Source organism: Tursiops truncatus, chromosome 19 (assembly GCF_011762595.2).
Source record: "Tursiops truncatus isolate mTurTru1 chromosome 19, mTurTru1.mat.Y, whole genome shotgun sequence".
NCBI lineage: Eukaryota > Metazoa > Chordata > Mammalia > Artiodactyla > Delphinidae > Tursiops > Tursiops truncatus.
This window is the reverse complement of record NC_047052.1, coordinates 19,290,018-19,313,767: the sequence shown is the minus strand read 5'-3', so window position 1 is coordinate 19,313,767 and position 23,750 is coordinate 19,290,018. Positions and strand designations below refer to the sequence as shown.

At 50.9% G+C, this 23,750-nt stretch overlaps 1 protein-coding gene and 1 non-coding gene across 10 annotated transcripts in view; one reads left to right on the top strand and one right to left on the bottom strand.

Moving 5' to 3' along the window:
- The window catches only part of LOC101325056 (uncharacterized), a 26,974-nt gene extending 3,224 nt beyond the window's left edge, over window positions 1-23,750 (top strand). The window contains exons 3-9 of one of the 9 annotated variants that reach the window (XM_073796962.1): window positions 3,597-3,657; window positions 7,297-7,467; window positions 8,015-8,163; window positions 10,260-11,102; window positions 11,520-11,643; window positions 12,716-12,795; window positions 21,186-23,325. In XM_073796962.1, the coding sequence (XP_073653063.1) occupies window positions 3,597-3,657; window positions 7,297-7,467; window positions 8,015-8,119 (337 nt within the window). In that variant the 3' untranslated portion in view covers window positions 8,120-8,163; window positions 10,260-11,102; window positions 11,520-11,643; window positions 12,716-12,795; window positions 21,186-23,325. Of the gene's footprint in view, window positions 1-3,596; window positions 3,658-7,296; window positions 8,164-10,085; window positions 11,103-11,519; window positions 16,200-21,185; window positions 23,337-23,373 lie in introns of those variants that run through there. The other 8 variants (XM_073796960.1, XM_073796965.1, XM_073796963.1 and 5 more) reach the window with 8 other exon arrangements.
- On the bottom strand, window positions 2,443-2,515 carry TRNAE-CUC (transfer RNA glutamic acid (anticodon CUC)). The gene has a single exon. It is a non-coding gene; the product is annotated as a tRNA-Glu (tRNA).

Here is a 23,750-nt window from a genome sequence, read left to right as displayed (position 1 = left end):
GGGGGTACCGCAGGATCAGACGTGCACACCTGGACCCAGCCACCAGGCAAGGGACTGGTAGATGCTCCCAGTAGACACAGGCAAGCATGTACATACCCAGTGCCAGACATAGATACTCACACACAGAGGGACAGGCCAACAGCTCAGCCTCTCCTGGGGGCAGCAGGGCAGGGACATTTAGACGTCTGGGAGGATGGGTGGTAGAGAGCTGGGAGTGTGGACATTTATATTTACATTTTAATAAAATGTATCTTATAATTTACATTATTTTATATGTTTATAATTGTATATTTATATTCTTTATAAAATTAATATTATATAAAAGTCGTATTATATTAGTATATATATATTAGTGTATGTGTATGTGTGTGTGTGTGTGTGTGTAAAACCATCATGTAACCACCAACCAGATCAAGATCTAGAACATTTCCAGCAGCCGACATGCCCCTTCCCAGTCAATACCCTCAAAGTAACCACTGTTCTGACCTCTATCATAAATAAGTTTTGCCCATATTAATGCATTTTAAAAAATGGTTTTTTTGGCCACATCACGCAGCATGCATGATCTTAGTTCCCCGACCAGGGATCGAACCTGTGCCCCCTGCAGTAGAAGCGGAGTTTTAACTGCTGGACCACCAGGGAAGTCCCTGCATTAAAAATTTTTTTAACTTGAGAGAAACTTCGCTAAAACCGCTTTTAGCATTTTGGCACATTTTCTCTTAGTTTTTTTATTGCATATTTGTATATAGCTGTGATATTAGCATGCATACAATTTTATACTCTGCTTTTATTCACTTAAAATCATACCATAAACAGTTTATAACTTAAGTTTATAGTTATATTTATGTTGCCTGGTCCCCAGATACAAATAATGCTTCCCGTACTCACGATAGCATATATGACTATGGTTCATAAAAGTCTTTCTTTTAATGCGTTTCTGACTATTTTCATAAGGGTGGGACCCCTTATGAAAATAGTCAGAAAACTATGTGAACATTTTATGGCTCTTATACATTTTGCCAAATTATTTTCCTGCGGTGGTGTATCAATTTATCCTACACTAACAGTATATGTGAATGTCCTTTTCATTGTATCTTTGCCACAATTGGGTGCCACCATTTGTAATTTATTAGTGGGAATTGTGACTCCTGGTTTTAATTAACATTTTATGACTACTAAAAATGTGGAATATTGTTTTCATAAGTGCTTACATATTGCCTCTGGATAGCAGAGCTGGGATGGAGACCACTCCATCTCAGCTCCTGTTCAGGGCTGTAGAGCACTCTGTCACGTGCTTAGGTGCCCCCAGTGGCTGGGGTGAGGACAGTAAAACACTACTGTTGGGCTTCCCTGGTGGCGCAGTGGTTGAGAGTCCGCCTGCCGATGCAGGGGACACGGGTTCGTGCCCCGGTCCGGGAAGATCCCACATGCCGCGGAGCAGGTGGGCCTGTGAGCCATGGCCGCTGAGCCTGCGCGTCCGGAGTCTGTGCCCCGCAATGGGAGAGGCCACAACAGTAAGAGGCCCACGTACCACAAAAACAAAAAACAAAAAACACTACTCTTTAGAGCAGAACTCTGATGTGAGCCATTCTGTGTCACTTTGGGCAAGTTATATAACCCTTTGAACTTCCATCCACGTTTGTGTAGTGGGAACATAGTAACAGTTACCTTATAAATGTTTTAGGAGGATGAGGTAAAAATGGTACATAAGTGTTTGGCACAGCGCCAAGCTATAATCAAGGCTCAGTCAATCACAGTCGTTGGCTATTCAATAAGTGGACCCAGAATTCAGGGCAAATCTGGGTAATATGATAGACCTTGGCCTCCTGGCTCTGTCCTGTGAGACCTCAGGCTGGTCACTGATCATCTCTGGGCCTCCAAGCCTCACCCCACTCCTCCCAGGGCAAATGAGAAGCCTATGTGAGAGGACCATGTGAAAGGGCTTTGTAAATTGCAAAGGGCTACATACACAGAGGAGATTTGAGATGGCTCCATGCTGCCACTGACCTGCCTCCATGCCTGAAGGGCCACCATTACAGCCAATTCTTTGTGCCTGGATATTGCTTATGTAAGACCAGGAGAGACCTGGGGATGTGGGCAGAGAGGTATTTTTGGCCAGCTGCAGCTGGGGTGTGAGGGCGTGTTCACACCACACCAATACCAAATGCTGTCCCAAACAGCAGTTGCGTCAAAGTCTCCTAGAGAGGGTTGCAAATCTAATTTCCTGATGCAACCTGAGATTTCCTTTCAGAGGGTGTAGGGGGGACCTAAGAATCTGAATTTCCCAATGATTCCCCCAGGTGATTCTCATGCACAATCAAGTTCAATAAAATTTGGATCAGATTTGCCTTCTGTCACTTTGCAGAGTGAGCCTCCAGGGGACCAAGGCACAGAAAAATTCAGGGTTTTTTTTTTTTTTCCATGTGGCTTGTGAGATCTTAGTTCCCTGACCAGGGATTGAACCCGGGCCCTCGGCAGTGAGAGTGCAGAGTCCTAACCACTGGACCACCAGTGAATTCCCAAAAAATTCAGTTTTGATAAATGGGGTGGAGGAGAAAGAAAGGACAGGGGTGCTTCAGGAAGGGGCAACAAATGAGAGGTCTCAGTGACCCTCGGCAACAGGAGCGAGGCAGGGTGAGGGCGTAGAACGAGAGGTGTCCATTGGCAGAGTCTAAATTCAACTTGGTGTAGTTTGTATCCATTGCAAGAGCTAGCTATGGTGTAGGTATGCTTGTAGTGTACAGATGTGAATGTATGCTACATATGGATACACTGTAACCTATATATAACTATACTTATATGCATGTGGGCACACATTTTTTAAAGATTAATTAATTAATTAATTTTTAACTTTATTTTTGGCTGTGTTGGGTCTTCATTGCTGCGTGCGGGCTTTCTCTAGTTGCGGTGAGTGGGGGCTACCCTTCGTTGAGGTGCACAGGCTTCCCATTGTCGTGACTTCTCTTGTTGTGGAGCATGGGCTCTAGGCGCTCGGGCTTCAGTGGTTGTGGAGCCAGGCACGCTCCACGGCATGTGGGATCTTCCCGGGCCAGGGCTCGAACCCATGTCTCTTGCATTGGCAGACGGATTCTTAACCACTGCGCCACCAGGGAAGCCCTGGGCATGCATTTAACTCTTGTGTTCCCCCATGTTTTTTTTTATAAATGAGCTGTGCTCATATATACCCATGTGTGTATAAATTTGCGTGTACATGTAAATATTAATGTGAGTGTGGATATATGTATGAGAATGCATATATGTGTGTGATTTCTTCCCAGAAAAATGCCAGGCAGATGTTAGCAACAAGAAAGATATATAGTCATACCAATATCAGACAAACAGAAATCAAAATAAATGACACATTTATTGACATTAAATGACCAACCGAAAAGTATTCATATAACAGACATGAACTTTTACGCATCTACCAACATAACTTTGAAATCTTAAATAACGATAGAGAAAAATACTAAGAGGAACACAGAAAAAGAAGACAAACACACAATTGTGAAAAGCTTCAAGCTGGTGCTGGTGCCTGTGGCGGATGGGCCAAGGTGTTTTCGGTGTCCAGGGTGACTCTTCTTCTCTCTTCCTAGGTGCCTTGCATACCAAGGAGCCTCTAGTGGTTACCAAATATGGGACCCTCCAAGAAAACAGGTACACGTGGGGAAGACACCCATCAATGCCTTCCTAGGAGTTCCCTTCTACAGACCTCCTGTGGGTGCCTGCAGGTTCACTGCCCCAGAACCCCCAGAGCCCTGGGAAGGAATCAGAGATGCTACCACCTATGCCCCAGTGTAAGAGCCAGAGGACTGTCAGCTGGGATGTGGGCAGACCCTGAGGAAGGCGGTGAACCTATGCCTGCCTCTGGGCCGGGGTTTGAACAACCCACTGAAAAGAGTGCTCTGTGTGGCCACGGGCAGTCCTGGCAACCATTCTGGGCCTCAGTTTCCAAACCTATATAATGAAGTGGCTGGTCCAGATGGTGTTTAAGGCACTGATAATGCTGTTCTTGATTCTCTCATGGGAGAGCTCCAGGCAAGGAGGAGGTGCATACTGACTGTGCCCCCAGGACCTGCTGGGGAGCTGAGTTTCCCTAAATGTGTGTGAGGAGCAGTACACACACATACACACACACACACACACACACACACACACACAGAGTGAACCCTGAGCTCTTCCCTCTTCCTTGGTGCTTGAACCTAAGAACAAGCCCACGTGGCACCACCAGCCCTTCCCTGCAGAAGGAGGCCAAAATGGGGAGGGCATGGGCTCAGTTTCAGTTTTAATGTCCCAGGGTCTCAGTGCAACCTCTAGCTGGGCTCAAGCCCTGAATCACATGAGCATGTTGGGACAATGGCTGCCCTTTGACACACTGGGCTTGGCAGTTTACCAAGAACAAGTGTATTTACTGTTTACATAGACCATTGAGTAACCCACTGTCCAGAACATTCTGTGGTGAACATTAACAATGTTCAGCATCAGTTGGATAAAGTATTGGCTTTAGAAAAATGTCTACTGTGAGAACCTGGGTGTCAGGTGATATAGAAAACTACAACTACCACACTGGATGTCTAGTTGTTAAAAACACGGTGTCCACTGTTATTTTTTTTTTTATTTTTATTTTTTGCGGTACGCGGGCCTCTCACTGTTGCGGCCTCTCCCATTGCGGAGCACAGGCTCCAGACGCGCAGGCTCAGCGGCCATGGCTCACGGGCCCAGCCACTCCGCGGCATGTGGGATCTTCCCGGACCGGGGCACGAACCCCCGTCCCCTGCATCGGCAGGCAGATTCTCAACCACTGCGCCACCAGGGAAGCCCAAAAGCACAGTGTCCACCGTTAGAACATGATTGACTGTTACTAGAACACTGGCATGTTGGTTGTTAAAACACTGGCCATCACTGAGAGAAACCAAGGTATTCTGAACATTGTGTGACTGTTACTTGGAACTCCATGGATCAGGTGACAGAACATGGAATAACCATTGTTAGAACCCTGAGGATCAGGGGTTTAGAGATTGGGGTGTCCCTTGCATAGTCTGGGTGTCAGTTGTTGGAACATTGGCCATGAGCTGTCAGACATTGGCTGTTTGGAACACAGAGTGTTAGATGTAAGAATGTGTGGATGGCTTAGAACAGACTGTGGGGTGGCAATTAAGCGGGGAACAGGGAAAGAGGAAGCTGTTACAGAGATGGTGGCTTCCACCAGAGTAGTTACAGTGGCGGTGGTGGGAGTGGTCAGGCTCCAGATTTATTTTGAAGGTAAAATTGACAGGATTTGCTAGAGAATTGGATGTGAGCCACGAGGGAAGAAGAATAATCAAGGATAATAACTAGTTTCAGGGCAGAGCAGCAAGGGGAATAGAGGTACAATTTACTGAAATGGAGAAGACTAGATCAAGAGCAGGTTTGGGCAAAACAAGAGTTCATTTGGGGGCGTGTTAAGTTTGACATGTCTAATAGATATCCATGTAGAGATGTGGGGTAGGTAGTCTGGATAAATGGAGCTGGAAGGAGACTGGTCATCAGCAGGTTAACAGTGTGAAGCCCTAGGCCTGAAGGACAGCAGCTCAGGAAAGAATAATCAGCATGAAAAGAGAAATGAGGGTTGAGGCCTGGGGCGCTCTCCAGCTTAGGCCAGGAAGAAGAGGAGGTGTGAGGTGGCAGAAAAATCAGGAGAGTGGGATTACAGAAGCCCAGAGAAGGAAAGCTGTTCAAGGAGAGTGTGGTCAACCATGTAGAGGGGCTACCAGGGCAAGTAAGATGATGAGAGAGATTTAGCAAGATGGAAGTCACTGGTGACCTGGACGAAAATGGCTTTGGTGGCGGGTTGGGGACAGCTGCCTCAAATGCTTATAACCCCTGTTCTAGGCTGTAAGAGGCCTGGCTTTCCTGCTGGGATGCTGCATGTGATTTATTGGACAGCATCCTAACGACATTAGCTGCTGCCGAGAGGTCAAGCAAGGAAGGCCAAAGACAATCTGTAGAGACAGAGACAAGCTGCCTGCTCGTGACCTTGGAGAGGCTGGTGGGGGCGGAGGGAAGGACAACTTGTTGAAACATTTGGCCTTGAGGGGAAGAGAGAGATAGCATAGTTGTTGGAGAAGGTGGCTGGTAGAGGGTAGGTTTGGACCAAGGTATGTTGAAGTGCTGTTGGGAAGACTGAAAGGGAGCAGGTGATGCTCTAGGGTTAGGGAGGTGGGAGTGGATTACACCTATGTTCACACACACATACACACACTGAAGACAGGCTGGGACAAGAGAAAGGAACAGAGGAGTAGGTAGACAGGGATTCCTGCATTCAGTCAAATGGGCCCAGCCCCAGCTGTTATAAGAATAGCCACCCTCAGGGCTGGGCCAGCAGGGAGAAAAGGCAAGGTGGACCAATAGCCTAAGCTCCATAAGTATACCAGATGTCCACACAGTGCAAGGCACAGGGCCAAGTGCCAGGAATCAGATGAATACACCTACATCCCTGCCCTTTGGGAGTAAAAACAACCAATCAAAATAACTCCAACCCAGTATTGTAGTCAATGGTGGATAGAGCTTTGGGAAGCACAGAGGGGAAAGTGCCCAGCAGGGGGCGCACCACTTAAGCTGGACCTTAAATGTGAGTAGGAGTTTGCTGGGCAGAGGAGAAGGCATTTGGTAGACAGAACAGAAGTACAGGGGCTTGCAGGTGAGAGGCAAGGGGTCATGTGTATTTGGAACAAAGAATGGCTGGGAAGGAGATGACTAGATGGAAAGGAGGGCCTAGGTCAGTGTGGGTGCATGAGGGCAGGAGGAGGCAGGGAAGGTAATGAGGAGGGGAATGACGCGGTCAGATTTGTGTTGTCTATCAATCTCTCTGGCCAGCATGTGGAGGATGAGTTGCAGGGGAGATGAAGAGGCAGGGGCAGAGTCCTGGCCAGAGTGGTGGTGGCCTTCACAGGGCAGCAGCCCTGAGATGGACAGAGGGGGCCTATTCAAAGGTTGTTTGTGAGGCAGAACAGAGACTGAGCGGAGGACAGGGCACGAAGGAAAGGAGGTGCCCAGGGCACCCAGGTTTATGGCTTGACAGCACCAATGTGTCTCCAGCAGGAGCAGGGAACCGCTTCCCAGGCAGACCCATAAGGCAAGGCACAGGCAGGGGGTGCCAACCTGCCTCCCATCCCTGGACCTAACGTTAGTGAAGGCTGCTAGGACACGGATACACACACGCACACACATACACACATATTGCCTGGATTTTGCTTTGGGTTCTGGCCCCTCACTGCAGAACCTGGGTTGAAACCACTCTCGCCACTATTCTCGCAGCGCTGGGCCCCAACTCACATCGTGCCCACAGGTGCCTTCAGGAGTCCTGGGGGCAGATCACCTCCATGTACTTCAACACACAAAAAATACAAGTGGCTGCATGTCAGTGGGGACTGTCTGTACCTGAATGTGTACGTGCCAGTAGGAGCGCTCGGGGACCCTCTGCTGCCTGTGAGTACTCAGCCTTCAACCACGCACCGTCCCACTCAAGCACCCCACTGTCCCGCTCAGGCCTCAGCCCTTCTCGCCCAGGTGATGGTCTGGTTCCCAGGACACGCCTTCCTCGTGGGCTCCGCTTCCACGTGTGATGGCTCCAAATTGGCAGCCCGGGAGAAAGTGGTGCTGGTGCTTCTGCACCACAGCCTCGGTGTCCCGGGCTTCCTTAGGTGGGCGGGGCCGGGAACCCGAGGCGGGGACCAGGGGCGGGGCCTCCTCTGGACTTGGGCTCAGGGAGGGAGGAGGAGAGGATTGGGCGGAAGGAAAGGGGCACGCCCTATGGGGCGTATCCGCGTGAGGGGCGTGGCAGGGGCATGGTCTAATGCTTGTTGGAGCAGACAGGTGCTTGCTACCGCCTCAATGGGGCGGCGCCCCATTATAAGGAAGGAGATGCGGTGGTAAGACCCAGCCTCTGAGGGACACAGGGGGCGAGGCGGGGGCCCCCAGCACCCAAGCGTCGGGGCTCCGGACCCTGATCGTGAGCCCCGCGCGCTCAGCACAGGCGATAGCCAGGCCCGCGGGAACTGGGCGCCGCTGGACCAGGTTGCAGCTCTGCGCTGGGTGCCGAAGAACATCGCAGCCTTCGGCGGAGACCCAGGTTGGGTGACCTTGTTTGGCCAGTCATCAGGGGCCATGTGCATCTCGGGACTGGTGAGTGTAGTACTCAGATAAACCAAAGCAGGGACGCAGGCCCGCATGGCCTACGGGTTCTGCACAGATACGTGTGAAGATTTGCATGTGCAAGAACATTCCGGTCCACAGACCTGCCTTCACCCCTGCCATGGGTACCGCCCCGCACAGCCAAGGATGTCCATTACATTCAGGGAGCACTGATGAGAAAACCAAGCCAGCCCAGGAAGGGCAATGCTAACACTATGGATGTGGTGGGCCATAAAGATCACCCAGCACCTCCTGCCCCTCCACATTCCCCCAGAGCTCTATGCCTGAAACAGAGGCCCCCATCTGCCCTCTGGGCAGGGTTGGGGCCACCGACCAGGCCTGGGAGTCAGGCCTGGGTTAGAGACTGGGCTTTGCCCCTGACTCCTGGGGTACCACTGACCTGGAGTGTTCCTGTACTGTGGGTGTAAGGTCAGGTGCCCTGTGAGGGACATGTGGCTGGGCAGTGAGCAGGGACCACATCACACAAGGCCTTGTGGGCCACAATAATAATGCTCAAACACTGGAGCACATTCCAGGTGCCAGTCACTCTTCTAAGCACCTTAGGTGTATTCATTTGTTAAGAACCTCAACAATCCAAAAAGAAGAGTATTCCCTTTCTTCCCTCTGCAAAAAGAGAAGTCTTCTCCACTCTACAGATGAAGAAAGTGAGGCCCAGAGAAGTTAAGCAACTTTATTGAAAATGCACTGGAGAGCAGGGAAAGATTTTTTTTTTTAAGGTCAAGTCTTGTATTTATTTATTTATTTTTGGCTGCGTTGGGTCTTTGTTGCTGCATGTGGGGGCTACTCTTCGTTTCAGTGCGTGGGCTTCTCATTGTGGTGGCTTCTCTTTCTGCGGAGCACGGGCTCTAGGCGCACGGGCTTCAGTAGCCGTGGCACGCGGGTTCTAGAGCGCAGGCTCAGTAGTTTTGGCGCACGGGCTTAGTTGCTCCGCGGCATGTGGGATCTTCCCAGACCAGGGCTCGAACCCGTGTCCCCTGCATTGGCAGGCGGATTCTTAACCACTGCGCCACCAGGGAAGTCCCAAGCAGGGGGAGATTTTAAGCAGGGGAGTGACACAATCAGATGTGCATTTAGAGTTGGCTCAGTCTGCTGGAACTGGGTTAAAAAGAAGCACAAGCAGAGGCTTGGAGACCAGCTTGGGGTGGGGGGTGGCATATCTAATGGGGGCTGTTTCTGAAATAGAGGTAGAAAGGATGGACAGTAGAGGATGGCTGCAGAGTGATGCAGGAGGCCAAGTGGACAGGACAGGGGCAGCTGCAGCATACGGATGACCAGAGGATAGAGGGAAGGCCCCTGGGGCTAGGTGGATGCTATGGGTAAGGTGTGGTGTGCTAGGTGTGCCAGGGTGTGGCTGGAGCGAGTTTTGGGCACATGAAGTCTGAGGTGCCCAAGGGACAGGATGGGGGTCTCAGATATGGTTGTTCCCTCCAACTTGGGCAGCAGAGAAAGGCTAAGAGCTCTCAGTGCAGATAATTGGGGCCCTGGGAAGCATATGGCCCCCTCTCCCACACTGCTAGCCCAGCAGCAGAGGGAGGCCCTTTCTGGTTGTTACACCAGCAGAACCACTATAACAACACTAGATCCCCTCTGGGACCCCTGGGGCCTGTTGAACAGACGAGAACAAGGATGCCCAGAGACAGGACGGCACTGGCTCTAGGTCTAGGACTCCAGCCCAGAACTCCTGACTCCCTCCCAGCTTCTGCCCTCTCTGAGCACCTTCAGGCTGCCCAGCCATGGCCAGTGGTCCCCACTTTTGCATCTCATGGGTGCAATTCTCCCCACCCCTGCAGGTGACATCACCCCTAGCCTGGGGTCTCTTCCATCAGGCCATTTCCCAGAGTGGCACCGCAGTGCTAGAGTCTTCATCACTTCATCACCTGGCTGAGGTTTAGCTGGGCTTGATTCACGCCAGTGCCTACAGGGGACATTCTGCCCTGAGGATCCAGGCTGGTCCAGACCTGCTTCTGAGGGTCCCTCAGTTCTCCCCTCCTCAGGCTTTCTCACACAGGTCTGGGGAAGGGAGTTTCTCCAAACAGCCACCCAGAAGCTATGCTTCCCCAAATTAGAGGGAGAGCAGCTGAGCGGAAGCCAGTCAGGCTGCAGCAGCTGTGAGGATCATAAAGGACTTTGGGAAACTCTAGGACCTACTCTAGGAATTCAAGCAAGAACTCCGGTAGGCAGCCTGGATGGTGAGCTGGGCCCCTGCCTCCCATCGTCCCTGCCTCATACCCTCCCCATCCGCCCCGGAGGGTACCTCTCTTCCTGTCTGCTCCTCGCGGATGGCGCTCCTGAATGAGGGGGTTGGAGAGGGCTACCCACTGCCCTGTCTCCACCCTGTCTTCATGCCTTCGCTGGGATCCCCCGATGGCCACCCAGAGTCCTTCCTAAATCCCCTGCCAGACCCTACCCCGCAGGGAGCGGTTCTCAGAACTGATTAGATCTTGGTGAAGACCCCAGGACAATTCTGTGGCTTTTCTCCAAGTTTACCTCGGCTCGCCCGGGCCACTCTGAGCACGGAGGCGCACCGCTGCAAAGCTGGCCTAGGAACCGGGCGCGCACACGCGTCTCCTGCGGGCCCCTGCGGCTCAGCTCGCCCCTTCCTCTCCTCCAACACCCCGAGATCCCCACCCACTGAAGCAGCAATCACCGGCCGTGGCGTCTGGGGAAGGGCCAATTAGTGCGGGAGACGCAGCCCCTCGGCTGTGCCCGCGCTGACCGCAGCCCCGCAGCGCCGCCGCCGCCGCCTTCCCTGCCCGGCAGACAGCGCCAGCCGCCTGGGAGCCCCGGGGGACGCGCCGTCCGGCCTCCAGCCAACTGCAGTGATGGATCCAGGCGCCTGGCGTGGGGCCAGAGCCCGGGCGGACGCGAGGGCGCCGGGAGCTGCAACTCGCCACCGCTGGGTGGTGGGGGTGAGCGGAACGGGGCCTCCCTCCCTGTGAGGGCTCCTGCACCCCCGACGGCCTGCGCCCCGGCGCCTGCCTTCTTCAGTAGCCAGGCAGGCGGGCTGCAGCGGCGCAGCGGCGGGCGGGTGGGGGTGGGGGAGGGTGGGGGAGGCCCTCTTACAGCCTCAAGGTCCTTTGACTTCGGAACCTCCGAAGCTCTGGCCTAGGCTGGCCGAGCCCAGAGCAGTTCCCTTTTGGAAGCCTTAGCAGGACCTGGCTTTAGAAAGCCTCGGCTTGTGCTTGATTAAAGCTCCCGTGCAACAGGAGGTGGGCAGAAGGGTGGGTGGGCAGTGCCGGGCCACAGGTCTCTTTCACCGATGCATGAACACATGGACTTCCTCCGCTGGGTCCCTGCCCTGCACAACCTGCCTCACCCACCTGTAGGCTTTGGGAGACCCAAGAGGCATCAGGCTTGCCCTCCAGGAGCCCTCAGGCTGTGGGCAGAAGCTCCAGGGGCTTGGCTGGGATCCCAAGCGAATGGAAACTCTGCGGTCCAGGGAGGCTTCAGGTGAAGGAAAGGGGCAGGCACTTCAGGGCTTCCCCTTTCCCCAACTGACTCCTTTTCGGCCCAAGCTGGACACACTGGAGCCCTGTACTGAGGGACAAGGTGGGCCTAAGCCCAGGACACACTCTGGATGAGGCTGAGGAAGGGTTTGGCAGGAAGGTTCACAAATGGGGTTCACCAAAGAGATCTACTGCAGGATACTTCTGTTTCCCCCACCTGTGCCACAAGGGGCTGGGTTAGAGGTGCTGAGTCCCTTGACCAGTCCTGGATGCAGTAGTGTGGGGTTCAGGGTGGCTTTTTCCCTGTGACCCCCCCCCCAACTCAGGTCTGGCCTTGGTAGGGAAGGGCTGGGGGCCTGCCTTGTGCCCTAGAACCTCACTCAGGCCCTGGTGGGCCAGACTTCCTGTAAGGGAGAAGGGATCACTTCTAAGGGAGTGAGAATTCCCCTTTCTCCGTACCAAGCTCATTAGCTGTGTGTGTGGCAGGGGGGAAAACTGAGAAATTGGGGCGTGGGGACTGAGTGAGGAAGGGAGACAATGACACAGATAGCACCTTGGGTCCTTTGTGGAATGAGATGACAGCGCATTGAATTAAAGCATGAGGAAAGGTACGGAGACAGGTGAAAGAGACTGTGGAACAATCTGCCGAGAAAGCCAGGGAGTGGAGGAAAGAAACAGAAGCAGGTGGACACACGCCCAGACAAGCAAATGGACAGAGAGACAGGGCAGTGCCGGGGGCTGTCCAGACTGGAGAAGGGCAGTACCTGGGCACTCAGAAGGGGGCAGTGGGCCCTGTTTCTCATCTCAGTTGTCTGGCTGCCGAGACCCTTGGGGACACGATAGAAATGGTCATCTGGAAAGGCTGTGGGAGCACAGGGATGACCTATCTTGGGTTGGGTTGGGGTGTCAGGAGGGCTTCCAGGAGGAGCACCTGAAAGGACCAGTAGGAAAGACTGGAGGGGATGGAGGTGGAGAGGGAGGGGGAGCTGCGTCAGAGGCGCAGCAGAAAGACAGGCCTGGAGGCAGGAATTAGCCTGTTCCATCCCAACAGTTCTGCGTCATTTTGGCCCACACAGGACAGCTAAAAGAGGAACCGGGCCCAGAGCTGGAGGACCAGTCCTGTAAGCCTGGGAGAGAGCACGGCCTCTACCCTGAGGTACTGGGGAGCCAAGGGAAGGACATGTCCTGGTCAGGCTTATCTTCCAGGAGGTTACAGAGTACAGAGCAACTGGAGGAGGAGAGGGAAGAAGTGGGGAGGCCGGGGGAGGGTGGTGCAGAACTGGACAGTGAGTTCTGGACATGGAACAGAGCAAACAATTTCATAAAGCAGATGGGCGAGGTCAACTCTGAACACCCCCTCTCCCCCATCCATAGGTGGGCCCCTGGCTCAGAGCTCTCCCACCCAGCCCAGCCTGGGAACTCATGTGAACCCTCCGCAGGGCCTGGGGTATCTCTGCCCCAACCAAATGGGACCAGGAAAAGCCCCAAGAGGGAGTCCAGTCCAAGGTGAGGGCACAGGCAGGGCCAGGTGTTGCTGAGGAAGCTCCCCCCTCCACGCCCCCTCCCCCTGCATAAACTAATCAAGATAGTACTGCAGCCTCCTGCCACTGACCCTCTATCATTGCAACGATAGCTCCATGGCCACAGGGGGTTGAGTCTGGGCCTATTTGTCTGTGGAGCAAATCAGAAGGGGAGGAAGGTCCACGTGAGTCCTGAAAGAACTCAGAGGCTGAGAGCAGGTGGCCTCACGGAGCAGAGGTCAACATATCTCTTTTAGGCAGAGTTTGGGAGCTGTGTGTTCCTGTCTGGGCTTGTTCCTCTGTGTGTGTCCTCAAGCAAGCCACTTGCCTATCTAGGTCTGGTTTCCACTCTCCAGTGCACTGGGAGCGATCTCTGGGGTAGGACGCTGCTCCAGCCCCGGGCCCTCCCAGCTATGGTCCAGGACTCCTGTCTACTCCCAGCCTGTTCAGCCGTAGGTGCTGTGGAGGAGCACGCCTGTGGCTTCACCAAGGAGTCACTGGGTGACCATTACGTATCTTCTACTGTGAAGGAGCCAGGACCCTTTTGAAGGGGAGCCTGAAGGTGGAAGAAAAGCCTTTCAGGAAATTAGCACTAGTGGCGGGAAAATTCATCAAAAGCTGATTCATGTCTCTTGCCTAAGGAGCAGCTCTTCTGGCCTGAGGGAAGGACTAGTAGCTTCCAGGGCCTTCCAAAGACCCCAGACCCAAGACTCCAAAACGCTGGCCCTGTTGCTGGGGCTCTCATCATCTGGTGGGGACACCACCATGAGTTTTTTGCTCCTGAATCATGGGATTCTACAGTGCTAGGAAAGGCTGCTGATGGACAGGGGACTTGGGTTTGAATACAACTGTTCCTTCTGCTCTGTGATCTCAGACACTCGGTGGGCCTCTCTGATCCTCTCTGCCAGGAGGAATTCTGACCTTGCCTGCCTTCTAGGTGACGAATACATCTATAATACTCAGCATATCTGGGAAAAGAATAACTTTTTGAAGAGGGAGGATGGAACCATATCCAAACAACTGTTGGTAGTGGGACCGAGGCAGCAGGGAAACAGTCTGGATGTGGACCTCATTCTGGTGGCACAGACTCCCTCCCACTTCCAGGTATTATGGAAGCCAGAAGAGCTGTTGCAAGACACACCTCCAGGGAGCACCATTTACCTGGTTTACAGTGTGAATGAGCCCCAGGATGTTACCTGAGCTCCATGCCCTACCTCCTCTGAACTTGGCACCTACACGCACAAGTACAACACCCATGCCTCAGAGAAGGCTCTGATGGGATCTCTTGGTTACCACCTAACCCAAAGCATCCACACTGGACAGTCTTTGCAGCTCCGTCCTCCCCTCCAGCCTGTCCGTGTTTACCTTCAGCTCCCAGAACTGGTCCAGCCACCAGGCCAGCCAGATTACGTGAAGCAGAATCCTTTGAAGGGGCTATGGATGTAGCAGACCCCAGAGCCACAGGGAATCCCTTCCAGGGCCACTCTGACCCTGGCACTGCCACTGTCTCTGGCTCAGCTACAAAAGGAGGCACACCACAGGCAGCTATCCTCTGCTGTAGGAGATCATTAACTCCCCAGCCTTGTTAAGCCAGCTTCCTTTTCCAGGCCCTTCTTAGCTCATTTTATGTTGTTTTTTTTTTTTTGAGGGGGTTTCTTTTGGCCACAGTGTGAGGCATGTGGGATCTTAGCTCCCTGACCTGGGATCGAACCGACGCCCCCTGCAGTGGAAGCATGGAGTCTTAACCACTGGATGGCCAAGGAAGCCGCCTCATTTTGTGATATTTTGACTGGACCTTGTATGGACTCAAGTTGTTATCCAGTTCTTCCCTTGATGGTCAACATTTACAGCTGGATTTTTATCAAAGTATGAAGTTGTAGAAATCCTAGAATTTCATAGCTAGAAAGGACCTTAAAGATTATCATAGCCACCATGCTTTGAGAGTTTATAACTTTGTGTCAGACACTTTGTACAGATGTTTTTGGCTGCCCAGTATATCCTTTCCTTTTCCTATGACATCACCCTGTCCACAGAGATTCACAGTGTCCACACTTCAGGGATGAGCACGTAACCCAAATTTGGCCTATTAAACTCAATCCCAAGATTTTTGTGGGAATATCAGGAAAGAGTAGTCCTTACCTCTTGAAGGTGAGTCAGCATGTGAATGAAGCTAAAACATAACAAAGAGACCGAGAGAAAGAGAGACAGACGGACAGACAGAGACAGAGAGACAGAGACAGATTTCTGGTTTCAGTGCTTGAACACCTGGATCTAGCCATGCCTGAACCAAGAATTTTCAATTAAATGAACTGATACATTCCCTTTTTTTGTGGAAGTTAGTTTTAATTGGGTTTTTGTCACTTGAAGCCAAAACAATCTTGACAAGTATGAGTAGATGTCTCTGTCCTCAATTTTTTGATTAGAAATCTGAGGAACCAGCTAGCTCTGGGTTCTCAGGCAAGTCACTAAAGCTCTCTGACATCAGGTTGCTCTGACAAAGATTGAAAGGACTGAATTTCTTCAACTTCAGGACTCCTTTGCTCTCCTGGGATCTCTGGAGCTACCTGGCCACATGCCCTTAAAAGAATCAATCACTTGTTCTGAGTCTCAATTTTCTGAGCTACAAAATAGGACAGTCATTCCTTCCCTCCTTACCTTGGGAGAGTCCAGTGAGAAAGTGTTTGGAAAATTGCTTGTACTAAAGCAAATGTTATGTAGTGTGCATATTATACAAAGGAGGAATCTCAGCTCATACCAGACAACCGTTGTCCCAAAATGGCTCATATCTCTTCCAAAACAGTTTTTTAACACTTTTAAAAATAAAACTTAAGACATTAACACATATTTATAAAGAAGGCTTACCCACAGCCTCTCATTGGGCAGGATCTAGCTCAGGACAGGCCCAGGTAAAGTAAGGGATATGGCACTGAGTGAAGCTTGCTTGGGAATCACTCTTTGTCACAGCTGAGCTCTCTAGGAAGCTTTACCTTCAGGCTGTTTTTTGTTTTGTTTTGTTTTAATAAATTTATTTATTTTTTGAGGCTGGGTTGGGTCTTCGTTGCTGCACGTGGGCTTTTCCTAGTGGCAAGTGGGGGCTACTCTTCATTGTGGTGCGTGGGCTTCTCATTGTGGTGGCTTCTCTTGTTGGGGAGCACGGGCTCTAGGCGTGCAGGCTTCAGTAGTTGTGGCACACGGGCTCAGTAGTTGTGGCTCATGGACTCTAGAGTGCAATACTTGTGGCGCACAGGCTTAGTTGCTCCGTGGCACATGGGATCCTCCCGGACCAGGGCTCAAACCTGTGTCCCCTGCATTGGCAGGCAGATTCTTAACCACTGCGCCACGAGGGAAGTGCCACAGGCTGTTTTTTAAGGAGTGCCCTTGGGATCAGAACCTGTTGATGGGAGAGGAAGGAAGCAGAACTGGGTGGAGGGAGAAGCCAAGCTCCACTGCAGGCCCAACAGCAGCTTCAGCTGACTCCACGGGGAGCTTTAGAGCTATTATGACCCATCAGCATTGCCCTGCTGGGCCTTTACAATCCCATCTTGATCAGTCATTGGATGTGAGCTGCCCAGGAAGGAAGAGTGACCTGCAGGTAGCTCTCTGCAGCTCAGGAAATCCCTGAGGGGGATAAGAGCATCCCAGCTGCTGGGGTAACAAGTCCTTCACTGAAGAGAGATCTGGGTGGTGCATCTCTGTGTCCATGTTAATCACCAACACTACTCAAGCTGCAAGGCATGCTGGGAGCTCCCCTTGGGCAGGAGGGAGCAAGATGAAGTTAGCATAAGGTGGGGCTGGGGAAGCTACCAAGACTGTGAGGTGTCCTTGAGGAGGTTGCATTTAGCCTCCAGGGCAGGCATTGGTGAGGGGATGCTATGGGGCAGTCATTCTGCTCAGCACAGTTGAGAAAGATTTCTCAGAGGCCTCTGAACCCACATTTAATGGAAGAGTATGAATTTGCTTGGCTGAGAAGGGGAAAGAAGCAAGCTAAACAGAGGAAGTTAGGCAGGGCTGGAACAGTCTGAAGCTGAACTCCTTGACCATTCACTCAGAAGCGTCATCTAGAGGAAGAGGGCTACTGTCTGCTTTATTAATTATTCCTCATGTTCCTAGAGGGAAAGCAGGCCGGTGAGGTGGACGTTGGCTAGTAATTCTGGCTGCCTATTTATAAGGCCATGTTACAGCATGATGGGAAGCCCTGACTGCAAGGATGGTTTAGAGCTTGTCAAATTTGGGAAAGAATCCAAGAACAGAGCAAGGTGTCAAGGTATCAGCAGAGAGACAAAAGGAGAGATGGAAAAAGAGGATGCGTTTGGACTCAAGAGTTGATGAATGAGCAGAACTGAGTGTTGAATTATTCAACCTGCCTTATTGATCCATTGATCTCTCTCTGCAGGTCTTGGTTTATTCTTGGTTGGCATTTCCTGTGTCTGAGATAGTGAGAAGAGAAATGGAGGGAGGAGGGACAGATTTTTAAGACTCAAGAAGAGAGAAGAGGCAGTGCCAAAGAGAAATTTGGCTACAGGTATCAGGAAGCTTAAAATGCCTGTGTCTTTTGACAGAGTGGATCTATTTCTGGAAACTGACCCTAAAAACACTATCCAAAACCTTTAAGAAAAAGCCTTAAGCACCACGATGTTCACAGAAGCCTTATTTTATAACAGTGAATAATGGGAAACAACCTAAATAGATGTCCGACAACAGGGGATCAGCCAAGATGCCATTAGGAGTTTTATATGATTACGTGGGAAAATACTTACGCCATAGGGTTAGGTCATAATGGAACATTCAAAACTGTACATATAGAATGTCATAGCTGGGTGAAGAAATGTGGATAGAAAGAGGCCAAAGAAAATATACTGAAATGTTAGCAGTGATTGTTTTGAAGTGGTGGACTCTCTTCTTTTCCTATATTTCCTAAATTTTCTACAATAAATACACACAAGTTTTAAATAATTAAAATGAAATGTAAGGGTGGAGTGAGAGACACCCACATGAAGCCTGCACAGAAGTAAAATAAACACAAATTACTGGGGAGCCAACTCCTTCCAGAACCCAGGGTACTGCTGTGTCCTAGGTGTGCTGACCATCTCCCTGGCATATTGAATGGACACAACGGAGAGAATGAGGTGACACTGTGGTGCAGTCACTCTGCAGAGGACAATCAAAGGCCCCTGAACTCATATTTAAAGAAAAAGTATGAGTTTTCCTAGCAGAGAAGAGGGAGGAAGTCATGCTCGGTAGAGGGAACAGTTAGAGCAAAGGCACTGAGGCATGTGGGAAACGCAGGCAGGCCAGTGTGGCTGGATTACAGGGTGCCATGGGGAGAAATGATGGGAGATGGGATTGGAAAGGAAAGTAATGACTGTCAGGGGATCACGAATGCTGGACTGAGGGACTTTGCCTCTCAGCCATAGGCAGACCGGAGACTTGGGGGAGGGGTTTAAGCAGGAGGGCACTGTGGTTAGAGCACCGCATTCTCCAGTTCCCTAGTGTAGTCTGTTTCCCATCACCCTCCAGAAACTTGGAGAGTAGGGGAGGGGAAGGGGAGCAGTCCAGCAGCCCTCACAGATGGTCAGCCAGGCCTCCTGACACCAGCCTGGCCCTCTTCCCACCACACCAGGTTCAGTCCCCAACCCCAGCCATCCAGACAAACTCCTCCGCCTCCCATGACAAAGAGGCTCATTTGGAGCCTGGGCAAGATTTGCAAACGTCAAACTTGTAATTACAAGGATGAAATCATCTGGTTCCTTTTAAGCAAACGGGTTTATTGATCCCAACACTGGAGAAATGCTCTTCTGGGGAAACTTGCTCCTCTCTGCTTTCCTCTCCCTCTGGGATGGCTGAGCTGATGGAGGGAGTGTGGCAGGGCAGTTAAGAAGCGGGAAAACCTCCCAGAGGGGAAATTCTTAAGGGCCTAAGGGTGAATTGTATGGTATGTAAATTATATCTCCAAAAAATTATTTAGGGCTCAGGAAACTGCCTCATTTAGGCAGATGATACCCTCATCCTGGACTTAAGCTCATCTCCATCCAAAAACTAGAAGCTGGGGAGAGCCAGGCTTTAGTGGCTCTGTGCCAGCCCCTAATTCTCCTTCTCTCCCACCCCCCTCAACATTCATTTGTGGCTCCAGATCCTATTTCAGCTTCAAGATGGTACACTATTTCCTCACTAACTGACGGGAAACTGTTTCTTCAGAAAATAGCGCACCAGTGGCTCAGGGACCTGGAAGGACTTCACCCTCACTTTGAGGAGAGACAGGTGTGGGTGGCAGCTAAGACCAGATCTGTATAAAGCCATCCTTTCTGCTGGACCTGGGAGGCAGGACGTCTAGGCCTTGACCTTCCAAGCCAAGGAGGGACAAACAGTTGGGCTCAGGGGGCAGGAATGTGCAACCATCAAGGGCAAGAGCCACGTCCTGCCTCAAGGCCCACAGTAGGACCCCCTTCATTCAACCCGTTGGGGCCCCTTTGGGAGCATGGTAGGGTGCTTCAGGAGGAATGACCCCAGCCACAGCTCTCCACAAGCTCGCAGTTCAGTTAAGGAGACAAGCAGGACTTTTGGCATCTCTACCGGTACAGGCCTTGGAATGGAATGGTTAAGGGCACCAGCCCCTCTGAACCCCAGTTTTCTCATCTGTAGAACAGGGTCAATAACAACAAACTTGCAGGTTTATGCTGAGGAGTGGACAAAGAGGATACACCCCAAAGGCTTAGCCATTTCATTACCTCTCATGGATCAGGGTCCTGTCCATGTCCTGTGGTCACTTATTTACCTTTTCGGAGCCTCTATTTCCTTATCTGTCAGACAGGGACAAGGAGGACTGTCTTAGAAGGTGGTTGTGGGAATTAACTGACATAAGGGGCAAAAAAGCACCCAATTCAGAGTTTCACAGTTGGGCCAGACAATTAAGTGTTCCCTCAATACCCTACTCAGGGGTATTGTGGTTTCTCTGCCCACCATCCAAGATCAGTGGGAGCAGCTGCCCACTGGGAAAGCAGGAGAGAGGAGGCCCTGGGCTGACGGAATCCTTAGGAGAGGAAGGCTCCGAGCAGCAGGGCTTCAGAGAATTCAGCCAGGTTTGTGGGGTTGGGAGGGTGTTTCTAGGCAATGGACAGACACCCTCAGGCTTCCATCTGTGGGCCCTACTAGAGCTGGCTCTTAGCAAACTCCTTCACTGGGTGGTGCCTGGACCAATCCATACTCATCTGGACAGAAGCACAGAGCTAAATATACCTGATGTAGGTGAAATTTTCCTTTATTAATTTCCTTTAATCCAGTTTTTAAAATAAGTGAAAAAAATTTAACAACAACCAAAAAAGGCATACAGAGGTCAGTCGAGGAGATGGCCTCCTTCAGCCTGCGGCTCGTTTCCCGGTCATCCTGGCCGGTTGGACGCCAGACAATGGCGAGTGTGGGTTACCCTGTGGCCTGGAGTTGCCAAAGGCTGTCTGTGGTGCTGCTGTTCTGGGTCCGCCTGGCAGACTTTCCCATCCCTTTCCTTCAGGCCGTCATCCCCCCCAACCCCCACCCCCGTGAGGCTGACACTTAGAGTGCTCTGTCCTGCTCTGAACTCCCACTGCTCCGAGTCCTGCCCCCTTAAGCCTAGAAGGGATTTGTCTTGACCATGACCTTTTCCTTGTCAAAAAAGTTCATGGGGGCTTTCTGCCTCTGCTGCTGCCAAGGCCCCTGTGAAAAAGTCTGTGGCGAACGGGGGCAAAAAAAGAAGCTAGTACTGAAGTTTACCCTTGACTGCATCCACCCCGCAAAAGATGGAATCATGGATGCTGCCAATTTTGAGCAGTTTCTTTAGGAGAGAATCAAAGTGAATGGAAAAGCTGGGAAACTTGGTGGAGGGGTTGTAACAATCAAGAGAAGCAAGAGCAGGATGACTGTAATGTCTGAGGTGCCTTCTCCCAAAAGGTATTTGAAATATCTCACCAAAAAATATTTGAAGAAGAATAATCTACATGATTGGTTATGCGTAGTTGCTAACAGCAAAGAGAGTTACGAATTGCATTTCTTCCAGATTAATCAAGATGAAGAAGTGGGGGAAGATGAGGATTAAAATTCAACTATCTGGAATATTTTGTATGAGTTCTTGAATAAAACTTGGGAACAACAACAACAAGAAGTTCATGTCTGTCTGAGCATCTAGGCCACTCTAGTGAGATTTCAACTTTTATTTATTCCACATTTCCCAGGGCAGAAACGATTATTGCTAGAATCCAAACACCAAGGTCAGCTGCAGGTCCGTGAGCCCTACCTGGACCCACTGTGGAGTAAGAGTGCTTCCCTGTGAATCATCTTTTGGAGACAGAAATGAAAGGTTTTACACAAATGTCTACCTGAACAGAATGTGGTAGTGTTGCATGGTATCACATGGGATATCCTTTTTTCCTGCTATTGAAGTCAACAGCAGAAACTCTGTTCCCCAGACCACAGTCCATATTGACTGAGAGCAAACTCATCATCTTCCTCTCATTTAAACAATGGCTGTGTTGTCCTAGTGCCCAAAGGTCTTCTTAGTTGAACTGGAAAGACTTAAGGGAGAAGCAGCAGATGGATGAAAACTTCTATTCCTTGTGAGTGACTTAGTCCTGCCTTGGTAACTTGGGGTAGAGGCTGCCTCACTTACCTCCCAACATAAAGTGCAGATGTTCTAAGGCTGGTTGTATCCACGCTTTGTGCTGATGTGAAGTTTCCCCCTTCAGTTTCACCAGAATCTTTAGGCAGTGAAACTAAAATGGCACCTTTTGCCAGATGTAGCTGATACAAACTGTTCAGTGGGCCCACCATGTACTACTCTGACTCCCTCCTTTTGGGAAAACTGCTATTCCCTTCTTTCAACCATCAGCTTCTCTCTGAAGCTGCCAATCTCAGGCCCCCAATCCGCAATGGGAGAGCATGTGACTGAAGTTGGCCAGTGTCATCACATCTGCCTGGAAATGGTGATTTTGGCAGAGGGGAGAGTATGTGACCCAGACTGGGCCAATCTGGGAGATGGAGACTTTGGAGATGGAGAAGTGGCTGCTCCCATCCTTTGTCAGGAAATGAATGCCATCGAAGAGATGCTGAGAGAATTAGCAGTGAGAAGCAATGGAGAAACCAAGAGTCCCTCTCTGTGATTTGTTTACTTAAAGTAAAACTGACAACTTTTTAGCTTTAAGTTTTTTTGAATTGGTTTTCAGTCACTTGCAATTGAAAGACACCTGAGGGAAAGATTCTGGGATAGCTGGAGGCCCAGCAACAGTGGTTGGTGACATCCATAACTATGTATACCCTTTCTGTTTGTGTACAGACATACATTCACACTGGCTAGGTGTAGGCCAGGCAGCATGCCCTTAGAAGGAGTTGATTCTATGTTTGCTATTCAGAAAGAGTGTGTTTGTTAAAACCACCAGCCTACAGGTTTGATTTTGCTGAAAACTCTCTCCCTGACCTCGGGCAATCAGTCATTAACTGGACCTCAGGGTGAACAACCAATCCAGTTTGCCGGGGACTGAGTGGTTTCCTGGGACATGGGACTTTCACTGCTAAAACCAGGATACTCCATCATCCTAGCTGAGTTCCATATCCGTAAAAACGAGATTGGATTGGACTAGAAAGGGGTGGGAAAGTCTGCCAAATCCTGCATTCAGGCAGACATTGCCAACTGCCCTTGGCACTAATTCCTGTGAACTTAAGTGTATCCTCACAATCCTTTGCAATAAGTCCAGCTACTGTCAATCAGAGTTGGCACCTATTTGCCATACTTGGACTGAGTTTTTGACAAGCTGAGATTTTAAGGATCAGAATTTATTGAAGACCAACTTTGAGTCAAGCTCTGCCATGAATCCCATATCAGGGTCTCTCCAGCTTGGGCTAAATGACTTCCCTAGAACTTGTGGATCTTGTTGCACATTTGCGTAAATATATGAACTGGTATTGGGTTATATAAGTCAGCTTGTTCTTCAGAAACTTAAATTTATTGAGTGCTCATTATCTGCTAGAATTGCATAAAGGCTCTCATGCTAACACTGCGAGCTTGTGAGAGCCTGCATTTTGGAAAAACGCAAACTGAGGCTTAGCGCGGTCCAGTGCCTATCTAAGGGCCTCAGCCAGCAGGCAGGGGAGTTGAGTAAGATCCCACTTGAGGCCCTTCTGACTCCAACAGCTCCGACTTTTCCACCATTATGCGGATTCAGATGGATTCTCTGGTCTCTTTCCACCTTTAGTCTTTGATGTGCACAGCCTACACCCCTCCCGGTCGGTTCTCGGACGCAAAGTCTCCAAGGACTGAAGTTTCCTCGCGTTCACGTGACATTTTGGGGTTACTCCGCGCTGCTGTGGAGCCCAAAAGTTCCAGTGGAAAGGAAGAACCCTAACGGGCCGCTCCCTGTCTCCAAGAGCCGAGCAGATCCCCACCGGACGATTCCACACCAAGTGGCCCGCGGGCGGTCCAGGGGAAGAGGGCCGCGCCGCGGGAGGAGCTCCGCTTCTCTGCAGCCCAGCGGCGCCGAGGGCGGACGGGCAGCGCATGCGCGGCGCGGAGTTGTGAATGGTGCGTTTTGTTTGCTGGAGTTTGGGGCGGGCGGGCGCGCGAGGAGGAGGG